General features: G+C 44.6%; 1 protein-coding gene across 1 annotated transcript; it reads left to right on the top strand.

The window, feature by feature from the left end:
* Positions 1–2,410: 2,410 nt before the first annotated feature.
* LOC123120878 (long chain acyl-CoA synthetase 8) lies at positions 2,411–14,251 on the top strand. Its single transcript, XM_044540856.1, has 12 exons — positions 2,411–2,685; positions 4,420–5,006; positions 5,094–5,174; positions 6,121–6,387; positions 7,137–7,268; positions 7,351–7,524; positions 8,069–8,298; positions 8,821–8,938; positions 9,996–10,127; positions 10,204–10,338; positions 10,585–10,791; positions 13,829–14,251. Exons 2-12 carry the CDS (start codon positions 4,461–4,463, stop codon positions 13,991–13,993), a joined length of 2,187 nt encoding a protein of 728 aa, XP_044396791.1. The 5' UTR covers positions 2,411–2,685; positions 4,420–4,460; the 3' UTR covers positions 13,994–14,251.
* Positions 14,252–16,896: the final 2,645 nt, after the last annotated feature.

The raw sequence follows: 16,896 nt of genomic DNA, 5'->3' as shown, positions 1-16,896 counted from the left end.
GGGTCTCTGCTGATCATATCAGTACCTCGTCCAGTTGTATTGACCAGCGGCAGTTCGGGAATCCTAGTGTCAACATGGAACTTACAGGAATTTTTCGTTATCAGCACCTTATGTCAACTAATTCTTTTAGCCTGTGGTTGGACTACTTGGAAGTTTGCTTTGTTCCAGTGTATTTGATTCTGGATGCTCATAGGTATGCGAGAACATGCATTGAGCCCAATACACTTGATGTGTATCAAGCTGAACATCAGCCATATAAACTTATATCTCCATATCATTAGCTGGACATCTCCAAACTACAACTTGATGACTATAACAGCTGGTCTATCTTACTTCAGCTCCATCCATATTTTATGCTCCTTTATGCTATGGATTTGTTGGGCTCTGACCTAGCCATCGACCAACGAATCATGTCTTGGGATACAAGAGGGCTTGCATTGTTGCTGATACTGGAAGTGACTCGCTGAGCGGCCCTTCAAGGTGGAGCGGTTGTGCTTGTCTTCTCACCATGCCACCCTCTCGTCAACGTCCATCGGAGATTGTAATGGAGAGGGTAATCTGCAAAGGAGCATGAACCATGTCTGGTTCCGTCGACCACTTCCTTGACACCTCTTGGGATGGAGTCGCCATCGTCCACAACTACTACAACCTCGTCGTTCAAGTCAAACTCGGCTTCGACTACAAACACGACTTCAAGCTAGTCAAGGAACACTGGGAGCACTAGGATCCAGTCGGCTCTCAGTGGCTTCGACTTGGGGTCAAGCCGAATTTTAAGGAGGGGGGATGTTAGGAGCCCTTCCTAACCTTTTAATCATACATGTACATGGTCTGGCTTCTTGGGCCTGCCCCGCTCGTGACCCATCGTTGCAACTGCAAGTACACGGAAGAAGGCACGAACAGAGGCACCCACTGGATCACGGCTTCGACACAACAACTCCCTTCTCCTACCTTTGTTCTGTTCTTCCCGATCCCCAAATTATGTAGCTCCATTGCTGCTTTTGTTCCAATAGATCGTGAGAGAGATAACTGGTACCTTACACCTAATCATATCACGATTTTCCCACGGGTCAATTGATTTCAGTTCCATCTCGTTAATTGCACATACGCTCATATGATTCCTCACACGGCAATTACTCCCGATTAACACATGTGGTAAGCAATCCAAACTATTCAAAATAAAATAAAACAGCGACCGCCTCTGCAATTGCCCCCGCCACCGACACCGCTTCCACCTGCAGCAGATCTCAGTCTCTTGACGCGTCCGTGTGGTTGCCTGATGTGGCAACTCTCAAGTGCTACAACGGACTTTGGGATGGAGGGGGTGTTTTCAGCTTTCGCCTGCATCAGGTCTCAATCTCTTGATGCATCCCTTCTATTGTCATCGATGTGGTTGCCTAATGTGGCAACTCCATCGGTCGCGAGAGGTCCCGACCATTGCGACGGCGGGCGATGGATGAGGACTGATGAGGAGCGGGTGGAAGGTCGGGGACTTAGAACGATGTGAGAAGGTGGCCGGAGAGGTAGGGTTTTGCGTGTTGTCGGCCAGATTTCAATAGCCTGGACAAGGGAAGCATGAGTTAACGCAAGCGACTGGAGTAGGGTTTTCGTTCACCGCACGGGTGTGGAAGCCGGGTAGGCGGACGACTGGTTAGGCGACACGAATTGAATGCACATAGGAAGCCGTCCCATCTGGTCATGTCCGCTCTACGTGGTATAAATGCGGCACAAAGAGCGAGTGTAAGCGACTGGAGAGGGGCTTTTACATGAGTTCAGTGTGTTGGAGTCCGATGTGGCGGATGGCCGAACTTCCCCAAACCTCCTTCGGTTTTATTCCGATTTGTAGGATCAGACATCTGGAGCTGTCAAGACAAATATGGTGACCTGTGCGATCGAACATTTGAGGATGACTTTGGGGCTGTTTGGTTCTAGGCCTAGGAGTGCCACACTTTGCCGTACAATATTGCCAAACTTGCCTAAGGTTAGTTCTTCAAAATGAGAGCCACAAGTTGGCAAGCCTAAGGGAATCTTGCCACACTTTTTGTGTGTATATGATGTGGGATCATAGTGTGGCTTGCCTAAGATGTGGCTTGAACTAAACACACACCTAAATTGGTCAAACTTGCCTAACCTTAGATGTGGCAAGCTTTGGCAAACTTAGTGTCAAACCAAACAGCCCCTTTGTGATACACGTTTGGAGGGCAATATGGACATTTTGGCACGAGACATTTATGGGCGATTTGGTCCGCATGCTGCGAGACCAGTCGGCTGACGTGTGGTGCGCATTAATAATTCGGGCAGGTCGGTCGTAAAGGCCGTCGCCGCACGTGAGCTACTGACCTGGCTTTGCTCGCGTCGTGTACCGTAGTACTCCGGTACGTGTCCGCGCCAACAAATTTCTCGAAGCATTTCCACTCCCGCTGAGCCCGCCTCTCACGCCACGTCGCACAACACAGACAACAAGCACACGCGCTCCCCCACCTCGATACCCACGAGCCCACCCGCGGCCCACCTCGGCATTTCCTTTCTCGCCGTTGCTTTCCTTGCCTTCCTCCACAAGGCCGGCCGGCGAAGCAAAGCCAAGCGCCATCCATTCCTTCCAGAAGAAAAGCCACTGCAAGCTTTGGCAGCACCGACGAGCGGGCGCAGATCCGGAGGCGACGCCCCCCGCTTCTCGGTTCGTCGCAGGTGAGCCTCCCGCCCCGCCCTCCTCTCGGTTCATCGTTGGTTCGACCTCGACCGCGGAGCTGCCCCCTTCGCGACGCGGTTGTCGGTCGAATCCTCTCCGAGCGATTCGTCCCCGCATAGTCTCTCTCGGCTGGAGTGGAGTGGAGTGGAGATCTCTCCTTCCGGAATCGTCTAGGGTTCTTCCTTCTCCGCGTGCGATCCAGCCGCAGCTCGCCTGGATTTGGGATCAGCGCGAAATTACTGTTGGTTCGTTGGTTGGTTGGTTGGTCTCTCCGTGTTCTGCCATGAACAAGGTGTAGCAGTTTACACGTGTTCCCGGAGATTTCCGTGCTCAGATCATGCCGTTTTCTGGGGAGGGAGGTATCCTTGCTGTCGTAAATGAACCACCTACTAAATCGGATCGCATTGAATTGATTCATGTTCTGCTTTGCACTGCCACCGTGTGAAATCCCACGCAGACATAATTATAGGTTCAGTTACAACTTTATAACTTTATAACTCTCTAACGAACAATGACCCTATCAAATGCTTATTTTCACCAAGTGTAATTTCAGAAGGTTTATCTGTTTACACCTTGTTCCTAGTTGACATCATCCGCACTTTCTTCTCAATAAAAATGACACGCTTCCAGGCGTTTTCGAGGGAAAAAAACATGCAAATACTTCTGCCACAATCCCATTCTAACTGGCATTTCCTGTGGTAGCCACGAAAGGATTCTGTTGCACTTTGCGCAAATCAGAGCCCATCGATATACTTATGGAAACAATAGTTTCACCAATTTTAATGATTGCTTCTTCAACAATCTTTTTTGTTGATATATGATCCATTTGCATGACGAACGAGTACCTCCCTTCCACATCGTTTTGGTCAACATGGTTGCTTTCCTTTGAAGCAAACTGAAAACTTCCAAGTCTGTTTTGACTTGTTCTTCTATCTTATGTTGCTTCTGCAAGTCACATTGTGACGTTTATGTGTTCCCTCTGTAGGAATATGCAACTGCAAAACAAAATCTACAAGGAACTATTGTAGTTTTTTGGCAGATAAATGTTAGCTGATCATTTGATTGTATAATCGTTATCAAGTAATATTGATCGTGGACTTCAGTAATGTTATTAATGAACTTGCTGAAGACATGATAACTAAAATAACTACTTGGATTTTAAAATTGTCAATAACTGATTTTTTGGCAGGATAAATGTCATAATGTATTAATATTGCTGTTAGACTTCAGTTATACCATTAAGAGACTGATGAAGGTTGAGAAACAAAAGAACTACTCATAATTCAAAATTATTATTTCATCTTGGCTTGTTTACATTGTAAGTGCCCGCTCTAAAAGCAGAACAATTCGACATGCACTATGGTGTGGATCTGATCCATGAGCCAAGGAACTGTAGATGCTCTCGATGGTTATTTTGGTAGCTTATAGTATCTACCGATTCTCAACAGATCAGTAACAACTAACAGTTAACAGTTGCTTAATTTTGATAGTAGGAAGGACAATTTTCTTGTTTTTAAAATATTACCATTGTTCACTAGTTTCCTTCTGTTCTGATGCATAACATTGACTATGGTGATACTTCTGTATGTGATCATTTTCTGGTGTTGCATTTACCCCTTTATATTCTTTGCTTCTGTGTGAGGCAGCTATGCATATACCGTCAAGTGTATGAAAGCTATTACTTCACTGGAAGCATACTAACATGCTTCATTAATATGTTTGCAATTCTGTAGTGAAATTTTTTAAGTGCTAGTCAATGGTTCAGATATAGCATATGATCATGGCAACAATTACCGGCGAGAATCCAAACATGTCCATTTTACAAAGATTGACCACAAGCGATTTGCCACTGGTGAAAGAATATGGTCTGCCTGGAGTTATTGGTGCTCTTTTACTGGCTATAGTTATCCCTATCTTGCTTTCTTCCATGTTTAGCAAAAAGGTGAAAAAGAGAGCAGTGCAAGTTGATGTTGGTGGTGAAGCAGGCCTTGCCATGCGAAACAGTAGATTTTCCTCTTTAATTCAAGTTCCATGGGAGGGTGCCACCACAATGGCAGCTCTGTTTGAGATGGCTAGCAAAAAGTACACTCAGCACCGGTGTCTTGGCACAAGAAAACTGATTAGTAGTGAATTCATAGAAGCTGCTGATGGAAGGAAGTTTGAGAAACTGCACCTTGGTGAATATCAATGGAATTCCTATGCAGAGGCATTTAAACGTGCATGTAACTTTGCTTCTGGTCTCATCAAGATGGGGCACCAGCTAGATAGTCGTGCTGCTATCTTTTCTGATACTAGAGCTGAGTGGATCATTGCTGCTCAGGTATAATATTATGTCTGGAACATTGCCCCTGTACATTTCATAGGACTTACAGAGCTGTATGCAAATACTAATATTTTATTTTGCCAGGGATGCTTTCGACAAAATTTAACTGTTGTAACAATTTATGCATCTCTCGGCGAGGATGCACTGGTGCATTCACTAAACGAGGTACATTGATCTGGTTCCTTTTTCCTGAAGTATGTGTAGTCTGCACTATATTTCATCCGCTAGGGAGCCAATCCAATTCCCACTATTTATGTTGCTTTACTTTCAGATTGGTAGATCTAGGTATATCCATTGATGAAGTATGAGCATACCGCCACATCTAGTATACCTAAATAGTTGATCCCCACTTAACTCCATTTCTCAATATGAACTATCCAACTCACCATGCCCCCATGCATGGAAAAAGACCCACCCCTAACATGCACCATGCATGCTACTCATATTCAATAAATATTCACAACTATACAATAATAAAATACAGTAACTTATATGTATTCTCATGTTAATCTAAATACTAATATTTCATGCAACGAAATGTCATTGATAATTGCAACCAATTCCCGCAGCAACGCGCTGGGTATCATCTCTAGTACCTTAACAGCTTAAACTTTTAGCTGAACGGGATTGTTGGACGGAACTGTACTTGGATGCCCATATCAACTGGGCTACCTTATGTCTGCTTAATCATCCTCACAAATTGACACAATCTTGATGGTTTACCTTGCTTTAACATTAGTAGTTTCACTATATCTGGTCCTGCCTCGGGAAACTCTGTTCCAATATATCTGTCATTGAGGGAATCACGAGTGTATATTGTAGTGTTTCAACTTTGTACCCCTACTTAATTGCTTCTGGAATTGCTGATTGGTTGTAGGATGTTATTTAAAGTTATTTTTTACGAATTTCCTCTTAGATTTGGTGCTTACTTGGTCTGTGCCCATGGTGAAAGATATACAAAGGGAGTACTCATGTTTTTCCTGATTAACTTACTAATTTATTGATGTGATCCAAGATATAGGTTTTTACCAATTACAAGTGCAAACTTTTAATAAAGGACCATCTAACTGGTGCTCCTACATCTGATATATTTTGTTATGTCGAACTTCAGACACAGGTTTCCACTCTGATTTGTGATTCAAAACAACTTAAGAAGCTGCCTGCAGTCAGCTCAAAGTTGCATAGTCTTAAGCATGTTATCTACATTGAGGATGAACCTGTTGAGGCTGACACACTTAATCAACTGAAACACTTGACAACATTATCTTTTAATGCGGTTGAGGAGTTGGGCAAAACATCACATGCAGATGCGAGACTACCAACAAGCACTGATACTGCAGTTATTATGTATACAAGTGGAAGTACTGGTCTCCCCAAGGTACACTTCTGCTTGAAGATATTTTTCTTTCTTGTGTATTCGTTTTCCATTAGCATGAAAATAAAAGGTAAATTGATTGGTGTGCTATAAAATGATAATCCTAATAGAAAAGGTTAGATATTCTCAGGGAATTATGGTTTTGAACTGTTATCCCCATTTTTAAAAACACATTCATAACTGTGATTATTCACAGTTATTTCCATTTGCTCCACACAGGACAAAACAAAAGCTAATGTTTCCTACAAAATGATTCATTTTCCTGTTGTATAGTTTCTCTTTGGTAAGAAAAATCTGATTATTGGTGTTCTATTATGTGTTTCCGTGTTTCCCCAGTCCACAGTCACTCAATTACTCGCAGACATCAGAAGATTTACGGATTAGTAAATTTATACATCATACAACTAGTTATGCTAGCTCAATAATATGAAATAATCAATTAAATTTGAGCGAAAAGAAAAATGAAATAGAAGGTTCAGTTTGTCCCTTCTGAATGTCAGAGGTTCAAATGAGCCAATAGAAAGTTGAGAGAGAAAATACTGTATTAACTGTGAAGTTTGCAGTGTTCTATTTATTTAGTTTGCTAGCCTGTTGTTATGATTTCTGAATGCATGAGTCCACTACTGAATACTCCATGTTACAACTGGTGGAGGTCTGCTGCCTATGCATGCTAACATTGTTAATGTTGAATATTTTTTCTACTCTGCTCTTGTATTTTCCTCAATTAAATTTGGTGGTTTCCTTTGACATAGGGTGTGATGATTACGCATGGCAACATGGTGGCCACAATTGCAGCAGTGAGGACAATCATTCCAAACCTTGGCACAAGTGATGTTTATCTGGCATACCTTCCGCTGGCTCATGTTTTTGAACTAGCGGCAGAGGTAATATTTTGGCATTCAGAAACATCATTTATAAGAATTACTATGAATATCTCCAGTGACATGGTGCTGTTATGTTGTGCAGTCTGTCATGTTAGCTTCTGGTGTTGCTATTGGATACGGCTCAGCTTTGACAATGACTGATGCATCAAATAAGATAAAGAAGGGGACAAAAGGAGATGTTTCTGTACTGAAACCTACTCTAATGATTTCAGTTCCTGCAATTCTGGATCGCATAAGAGATGCAGTGTTTAAGAAGGTTGAAGTTTCTTTTCTGGACTGTCATTTCATGTGCTGCTATCTTATACAATCCATTTTGGCTATTTGCACGGGAAAAACTGTACTTACCCCCACCAAATTTGGTGCCTGGCAAACTTAAAGCTCTCAACTGTAAAACTGAACATCTGACCCTCCTGGCCTTCAGAACTGGTGCACCTAAGTGTCCAAGGCAGTTTTACCATGGTGATTTTGCCATTTTTTTTCTGGTTTTCCACACATGCAGCCTCAAATATGGATTTTTTTTCCTAGATTGACACATGGCTCGGAGCCCACATGTTGTACAGCATTTCAATCTTCCTCTTCCCTTCTCTTTCCCATATCTTTCTCTCCATGCAACTAGATATACAGCAGCCACGTTGGGAATACCGACACACAAAACTGTCTTGAAGAGTCACATGCATCAGTTTTGAGAGTTGTATGGTTGGAGCTATTATTATCCTTGCATTTTTTGATGAAAGTAATTTGACATTTACTTAGATGCCGTGTCTTCTCTAAATTCTTCAGCTCTACATTTTTCTTTTCAGGTTGCTGAGAAGGGTGGCATAACCAAAAAGCTATTTGACGTTGCATATAAACGAAATCTTGGAGCAATCGAAGGGAGTTGGACTGGATCTTGGGCGCCAGAGAGGTTTATATGGAATAGCATTATCTTCAAACCAATACGTGCGATGCTTGGAGGGCATATAAGATTTATTCTTTGTGGTGGCGCACCTCTATCAAGTGAAACACAAAGATTCATAAATATATGTCTGGGGTAATCTTGTCCTATCGCCTTATCTTCACTTTACCATATTATTTGGTTAAGTTCAATCATGACTTAAGGAATAAAACGGTTGTCACTCATATAGCATGATAGCTTATTTTGCTTGTTGAACAAAAAATACATCTGAAGGTTCTCTTAAGATAATACTCATACAGAGTTTATTTTGGGCTAGTTTTTGCTCGTGGCAGCTTTGAACTCAGTCCTTTGCTCTCCTAGTCGGCCCTGAGGGTACTTGGAGTATGAATTAGCAAGCTTAGCTTATTTTCACATGATTTTAGACGTTCATTAGTTGAAATCACCAGTGTAAGTAGGATAAGATGATCCTTAATTTTACAAAATTTGTTTTATCTTGAATAGATTGTCAATCGAAAGGTTAAAAGCTAAAGTACATTAATCAGACAAACATTTTAGGATTGAAGTATCCTTCCATTCTTTAAGGCTGACAAACATTTTTGTATAGTGTGAGATGCTATATTTGTCATGTGCTTATGCATTGCTTATTTGGTACTGCAGTGTCCCAGTTGGTCAAGGCTATGGATTGACCGAGACTTGCGCTGGAGCAGCTTTCTCTGAATGGGATGACACAAGTGTGGGTCGTGTTGGTCCACCCCTCCCTTGTTGCTATGTCAAGGTTTGTGTTCTCCACAGATAAACATTCAGCGGCCCTGGTGTGTTTTTGAATACTACTTGGCAATACAGCTAACATTCATGCAATGAAATGATAACTGAATGCTCTGGATCACTGATACATGCAAAACCTGTTTATTCGTATCGGATAGCGTATCTGGTACAGATATGTGCGGGATAGGTATCCGCGAAGTGTTGGAATGTTCATCTTACTATTATTTCTTCAGATACATCATGGATAACTATCTGGTGTATATTCATATCGGTTTGCATATATCAGTGTTTCAGAGCTCGTATCATCTATACAGAAAATAAACGGAAGATACAGAGGAAAGATCCCCGTAATACAACTCAAATGCCCACCTAACTCATCTTATCCTTTATCCTAATAGCACCAGGCTGGCACCTTTCGTTCCCTGCTGCCTCAGTCCCTAATGCAGGCAACCCCTCCAGCCCACTCTACACCGATTGTTGACAAAAGTGGTGGCGTGGTGAAACCATGATTCACAACCATGCATTTCGTTCCATTAGCATGAGCTCATTACATACAAGAGAGTAGGACATGGCCTTATGGGGCCAGATCCATGTATGCCATGTCATACTATATACATATGCTTAAAAAGAATTACACACTCCGGCTGTACATAAGATGTCAATTTGTGACCTTTTCACTCTCTGGCTTTTCCTTCCATCCTGTGATGTTCTCCTTTTGTTTGTATTAAGATGTCTTGGTAGAGCGTTGAGGCACCCCAAAACTTATGAAAGTACTGGTAAAATTTCCTTGATGCAAGTAATACTATTACATGTGAACCTGCAACATGCCAGAATAAAATGACTGCACAGTTACAAAAGAACAAGATCTAAACACTTTAAATTGCAATACTATTCATTCAGCTCTTTTTATGTTACTGCTTGGTTACAATTGATCATATTCTTGCATGAAATCTTGCAGGTTCACATGTTATAATATGCACTGTAATGAATTTTGTGATAATATTTTGGAAACTTAAACTTCCAAGAATATATTGTCCACTCTAACCTCTTTTATCAAATGGTTGCAGCTTATTTCATGGGAAGAAGGTGGTTATAGAATTTCTGATTCTCCAATGCCCCGTGGAGAGGTTGTCATTGGTGGCCACAGTATAACAAAAGGTTATTTCAACAATGAAGCAAAAACAAATGAGGTGTATAAGGTGATTATCTCCATATCTGCAGTCACTGAATGTATTTATATGTTTTCACTACATGATTGTGCCATATGTCACTTAGGTGGATGAGAGGGGAATACGCTGGTTTTACACTGGAGATATTGGCCAGTTCCATCCTGATGGATGCGTTGAAATCATCGACAGGAAAAAAGACATAGTAAAACTTCAACATGGAGAATATGTATCTCTTGGCAAGGTTTGTTTATAAAACTGGGCCCTGTTATGAGCATAGTTTAAAAAGGCACGTCTAGGTGCACGCAGCATGCCTAGGCTCTAGGCGACAGCAAAACGCCTAGCGCTTAAGTGTGCGCTTTGGTCAGAAAAGCCAAGGCGGTGGCAAAACGCACAATTAACGCCCATGGCTTTTCTTAAACCTTTGGTTATGAGCATTCTGTTTGCTATGTAATGAACTCTCTCTCTCTCTCTCTCTCTCTCTCTCCAGGTTGAATCAGCTCTACAGACAAGCAATTATGTGGACAACATCATGGTCTATGCTGATCCATTTCATAGTTACTGTGTTGCACTGGTCGTGCCACCACACCAGGCCTTGGAGAAGTGGGCTCAAAATTCAGGGATAAGCTACAAAGACATTGAGGAGCTGTGTCACAATGATCAAGCAATTAAGGAGGTCCAGCAATCTCTATCAAAGGTTAGATCTGATCGCAAATGGAGTACTTACCACATTCGTTCAGTTCTTACTTAATTACAGCACGTACAACACTCGTATACAGATATAGTTCTCCAGTTTATTGAAAATTATGTAGCCTGCACTTGGTGTGTCGCCTCATGTTGTAGCGGTTATATGGTAGTTCTTTCTGGAGCAGGACTTCATGAGCAGTTAAATATAATAAACAAAATCCTGTACTGGATGTCTGCATTCCTCCCGTGTGTGACTTTAAATGTCGACCTGACCTACTTGGAACCAGCAAGTGTATCTAATAGGAGTACAGCCTGCCAGACCTGTCTTTGGTACCTCTCAACGCTTCTATACTGGTTAGACTAAGATGGAAGCATTGGAAACTTACCTGATCTTGCCTATAGTATTCAATCAATCTATTTTGGGATTGATTCTTAAAAGAACTATTTTGGAAAATACTCCCTCCGTCCCAAAACTCTGTACTAAAGTTAGTACAAAGTTGTACTAAGGTTAAGACACTTATTTTGGGACGGAGGGAGTATGTAACTTGGTTGTGAGTAACACCTTCTATTCTTTGATGAAGCCCACTGCCAGAGTACCCACGATGCTCTTCACCACTTCGTGAAGTTTGAGATGAGATATATGAGCTAGAGTTTTGAAACTCATGTTCTTCAGTCATGCCGTCAGTCCGCCATTGAGGTCATTGCTGAGTGTACTATGGTACCACTAAGATCTAGTGGTGCGCCTCGCAGATCTAGAGCAGTCAGCCGTATTCATTCCCTTGATCAATCCTTCAACTTCCCCGTTCTCCTGTTGTGGTTGTTTTTATCGGGACAATGCCTACTTTCCTCTTCCTCTTGCTTTGCGAGCCTCTTGCCGCTTCATGCTATGTCAAGCATGGAATGGGAAGGGTACAAAGTATATGATGAATGTCGTCTCATGAGAACACAAAATAAATAATGAATATTGTTGAAATCTTCCGGTGTGTATTGTTTCCTGTTTTGCTCTTTTTGTGAGGGCATATTAGGTGTGGACTGAAGTTTTGCAGACTTGCAGCAAATTAGGTGCAAAACTCTTTTAACTTTTGTGGTTGAAAAGAAGATATTGCATTGTCCTAAGCTATGTTCCATATTCTTGTTCATGATAATATCAAGTATCATATTACGTCGCTCCTCACGCGCTCCCTGGCCGCTCCCGCGGGCGGCCAGGAACGCACCCTAGCCGCCGCCCAGGCCACACCCCGCCGCCCTTCCTCCCCTCGCCGCCGCCGGCAGGCGTCGCCGGGCAAAGCCCGCGCGGCGCGGTGGTGGCGGGGCCTTCTCCTCCTCCCGTTTGGGGTTGGACGGCGTGGGCCGGCCGCCTCGGTGGGTGCTCTGTCACGGTGATCCCGCTGGAGCCCGAGGCTTCGCGGCGTGGCGGCGTCCGGGGTTGGATGGCTGGGCGTGCTTGTGCATGGAGGCGTGGAGCTAGCTGGGGCGGGCGCGGTGGCCTCCTGCCGCGCGGATCTGGCGGCTTGGCTTGGGTTCGCCGGCGAGGTGCGCCGCGGGCGCGGGCGGGGCGACGCTGCCGGCCGTCGTCGATCTGGCGCCCGGGCGCCCAGATCTGGCGGTGGAGGCGCTCCGGCAAGCTGCGGTGGCGACGCTCCGGCGGGCTGCGGCTGTAGGGCGCGCTGGGTGCCTGGGGTCCCTTCCCTTGGCTGGGGGAGCTGCGGTGGCGGCGGCGAGGCGCAGTTTTCTGGACGACGGCGCCGCGTCGGTGGAGGTTCTGGTGATGCTGAGCTGCAACAGAGCAGCAGCTTGGGCTGGAGGTGGCTGGGGGTGCGCGGATCTGACATGGCGCTCTGCTGCGGCGTGTTGAGGGCTGGTGGTTGGCAACGATGCCCTCTGCACAACTTGCTATGTTCCTATGCCGTTCGCTTCCTGTGAGGCCCGGCGGTGGAGTAGATCCTCCAGGCGAAAGTCTTGCACCTTCTTCGGTGCCGGTGCTGGCGATGTTCTTGAGCATTGCATTCCTTCCTGAAGGCACATCGCGGAGCTACGTCCATCTACTGCCGCAACTGTCTGGTGTTTCCGGGTGAAAACCCAAGCTCCATTGGAGCGGGCGGCGGCGGCGGCAATTATGTCGTTACCTTCTTGGAGGCACCGCCTTGGAAGCAATGACCTTTGTGGAGTGATGGTCTCATGGCAGTGGTGCAGAGTTGCGTCGTCGTCGGGGTGATGGAGTCCGGGGCGGCGGCTCCGGACGGTGGATTTACACCGAGGCGGCGGCCTCGGATAGCGATGCAGCGGTGGCTCTATGGGGCAGAGTCGCAGTTGTGCATTGTTTCGGTGGCGACTTGGTGCTACGTGGGTAGCGAGGTCGTCGGCCTGGTCGAAGCGACCCAGAGGGGGCGATCTGACTTTACGTCGGGGCGGCGGCCCCGGATGTTGTGCGGCGTTCGTGGTCTGCGTGCAGTTGTCCTGTGCAGCATGGGCTGCGGGTAGCTGTATTGTGCGGCGTTGCTGCTCGAGGGCGAGTGGAGGCATGTCGGGGCGGCGGCCCCGGATGTGGTGCGACGTTCGTGGTCTGCGTGCGGTTGTCCTGAGCAGTGTGGGCTGCGGGTTGCTGTATCGTGCGGCGTTGCTGCTCGAGGGTGAGCGGTGGCATGTCGGGGCGGCGGCCCCGGAAGGCGGTATCGGTTGAGTGCGCAGGGCGCAATGGAGCAGTGGATGTCGAGGCGGCGGCCTCGGGAGAGTTGCAGCTTCAAGGGCATGGACCTCGTGTCGTGTGGGCGACGTGGTTGTCATCGATGTTGTTCGTGGGTGGGCTTTGCCATGTGTGTGTTAGTCTTTGGGGTGGGCTTGGCCCTTGTTGTTCCGGTTTTCGCCCGGTTTTCCATAATTAACTGGGCAATTCTCTTCATCTTAATTAATAGATGAGGCAATCTTTGCCTCCGTTTCGAAAAATAATAATATCAAGTATCTTCGTCGGAGATGCGGATTCACAATTCATCTGCTCTGTTTGCATCTCTTGGTTGCTATCTAACGCAGTGTGTGTTCCAATTGTGCAGGCCGCGAAAGCAGCGAGGCTCGAGAAGTTTGAAATACCAGCTAAGATCATTTTGCTGCCTGAACCTTGGACCCCGGAGTCTGGGCTTGTGACCGCTGCGCTTAAGCTGAAGAGGGAGCAGCTGAAGGCCAAATTTAAAGATGATCTGAACAAGCTCTACCAGTAGTGACCCGCCATTCATGGAACTCTCCGATTAACGTGTTATGAATAATTTGTATTTGTTTGCTAATCTGGAAAGCTCTTAGTGAGACAGCTACACACAGTTCTTCAGCTTGTAGTAGCTTGTAGTATCCCTTTATCGTACTGGGTCAGGATAAAGGTGTTACAAATTGTGGAACGAGGAAATGTTGTTTCTTTGATACTAGCTGTATAATCGCTGCTGTAATAAATGGGTAAGAAATATAGGGACCTGTGGGTTTAACGACGTTGGCCTGTGACCTGGGCCACTGAGGCCGAGGGACATGATAAACAAACGTGGCGGTTTCTCTGTTTACAAATGTCCCACATCTGGCACCCACCACAGTACGTGTTCGGCCTGACGGCTCAAAATTTTCCTGTCATGTGTTCCATGTAAGCCTAGTTTGTTTTTTGGGAGAAGCCAAGTTTTTGTTGAATGCCTTAGTATCTAATGCTGACATAGCCAACTTCAGCGCTGGTTGAGGCTAGTGTTGAGTAAAAAGGTTAGCTTTGATCAAAGTTGTGGATCATTTTTGGACACTTTAAAAGAGGGTCTATTTTGCTTATTCTCACCACCGTCGACGTCAGAGCCAAGTTGCTTGAGCACGGATTTGCAGGTCGCGGAGCACTGAGATAGGATTAAACCAGAGTCTCCCGGCCTTAAAGAAATGCACGAACCATACCACCTGCTGTCGAAATTGAACCAAGCCAGGACCGAGGACCGTACCTGCTGCTCGCGAAGAGTAAGAATGCAAAATGACCAAACGAGAAGGAGGTCTGGTCCTAGCAAAAAGAAAGGAAAAGAACGAAGTCCAAGTGGCGGAACAAATGGAATGAATCGTGGTCTTCTGCAATTTAGTGGAGCGACTAAACCAGTGGAGTAGGATGGTCTACTGGACCGCTCTGAATTCAGCCACGGTAGGAAAGGACTGAGAAAAATGGCAGCATCGCTGGTGTAGAGAGAGGTCCTCTTTCTAGCACCACGAGGTAGAACACGCGCTGAAAAGCAGGTCATTCGCCGGAATGAAAAACACTGGGCACAGGGATTGTGAACCATGGTTTGCGTTGGTGGTATCTTTCTCTACTCTCTTCCTGTTGTCACTGAACCATGTATGTTGCAGTACAAGGATTGTGAACCATGGTTTGCTTGCTGTGAGCTCATGCCTGTATTCAGATTGTGTCCATGGTCCAAAACCGAATCATGTATGTAGGGTGTTGGCATATGGGAATTGAACTGCCGCAGATCCTTGCAGGTTCTGCTGAAATCATGAGAATATAATACCAAGGTTCTACTAAAATCATGCATGAAGATAGCTTGAAATGAAGGAGTAATAAGAAAACTTTGCTGCGGAAACGCCAGCACTCTGCACACATATGCGACATCATCAGGAGTAAACATGCCAGAATCGCCAACGACCTCATAAAAAAAGACTTGTAAAAATCCAATTCAAATGATCTCGCTTTAAGCATTTCATGTTGCCAAACTAAGGGAGTAGCACTAGCAACTACTCCCAAGAATAAACTTCAACATCATCTAGTAGCACGACCAAAAGCTTACTTGTACCTGATCTTATTTAATATGTATCTATCTCGTACAACATGAAAATATTGCTGGATCAATTAAGAGGCCGGAGTCTACAAGGCTATGATTAGTCAAAAGGACTAATGATGCCAGTGAGTTCTTTAATAAAATCAGTTGGGCCGGGGGATATTTAGAGTCCATTAGTCAAAATAGAAAGGACCGACGACAAGTCAAGTATAGCCTACCAGTATGCCCTTCTCCCTTATAATATCACCACGTTTCTTGGATAACATCCTTGTGTTTGAAGTATCCACTTCAAATGTCTCTGCAAAGAACAATAAACTTCAACATCATCTAGAACGGACCAAAAGCAACTTTGGGCTTAGAAAGTACAAAGGAGAAAAATGGATGCAAAATAGTACTCCCTCTGATCCGAATTAATTGATGCAACGTTGTATAGAGGTTGTGTCAATTAATTCGGATCTAGCTATTTTAGTCCTTAGACGTGGGATCGATGTAGGCCGCATAATCGTTTTATTTAATACTGCATTGGCAGGATCTTGAACTCAAGACCTCTTGGCTCTAATACCATATTGAATTTATGCTCCAGCCAACTCATACAAAAGTCCGAACTGATGGAGGGAGGTGGGCAATATATTTCAACACTCTCATCATGAAGCTGAAATAGCAGTCACATTTAGTACGTACACTGCTAAATGCCACAGTTCAGTATCACCAAGAGGATACAATCAAATGAACTAGACTGATAGGGTGATTTTTTTCTCAGGACAATACATTGTTAGCGTGGAGTTAATAGCATGAATTTTCCAGCATAGTATATAGTAGTTGCAAAAGGGATCATGAGCAATTCATTCTTCATAACACAGAGTAACACCGACAGTCAAAACCGAATTAACTCCATGCATTTGGATAGTTCTGGCAAGAAATTGGTCGTATAAAAACTAGTTTGCTTGGAACATATCTCAGTAAGAGCAGTCATTCCAAGCTTTTCTGCAGACGTGAAGCATGTACTTCACTTCATGTCAAGATCTGGTAGAACATACATTGAGTAGCCCAGAGAGGGAGGATGAAACAACTATTCATTCCATAATTCAAGATGTTGTTTTCAGTTGAACTCTTGTACATGCTAGATCACATTACAATCTATGTATAGAAAACTTTTCTGAATGCTTGTATTTTTTGTGGTAAGGGAGTACTGGATTGGTAGCACGGCAGCACCAAGTTCCAGAATTTTTCTGTCCCTATGCGGTTGATTTTTTTTCTTTCAGGGGTACATGGTTGATATTCTGGATGCTGACTTTGTTATTGAGGAACTATCTAGTGCTCCCACCTCTGGCCCAATATTTGTG

This window comes from Triticum aestivum, chromosome 5D, assembly GCF_018294505.1.
Source record: "Triticum aestivum cultivar Chinese Spring chromosome 5D, IWGSC CS RefSeq v2.1, whole genome shotgun sequence".
NCBI lineage: Eukaryota > Viridiplantae > Streptophyta > Magnoliopsida > Poales > Poaceae > Triticum > Triticum aestivum.
The sequence above is the reverse complement of the archived record's forward strand: the minus strand, read 5'-3'. Positions and strand labels throughout refer to the sequence as shown.

What these genes read in the sequence shown, in the direction of transcription:
- LOC123120878 (XM_044540856.1), top strand. Translation starts at nt 4,461, where the DNA reads ATGATCATGGCAACAATTACCGGCGAGAATCCAAACATGTCCATTTTA. An exon ending in GAAGTACTGGTCTCCCCAAG is followed by an intron (nt 6,388 to 7,136) that starts GTACACTTCTGC and finishes CCTTTGACATAG; the next exon opens with GGTGTGATGATTACGCATGG. An exon ending in TTTTTGAACTAGCGGCAGAG is followed by an intron (nt 7,269 to 7,350) that starts GTAATATTTTGG and finishes TATGTTGTGCAG; the next exon opens with TCTGTCATGTTAGCTTCTGG.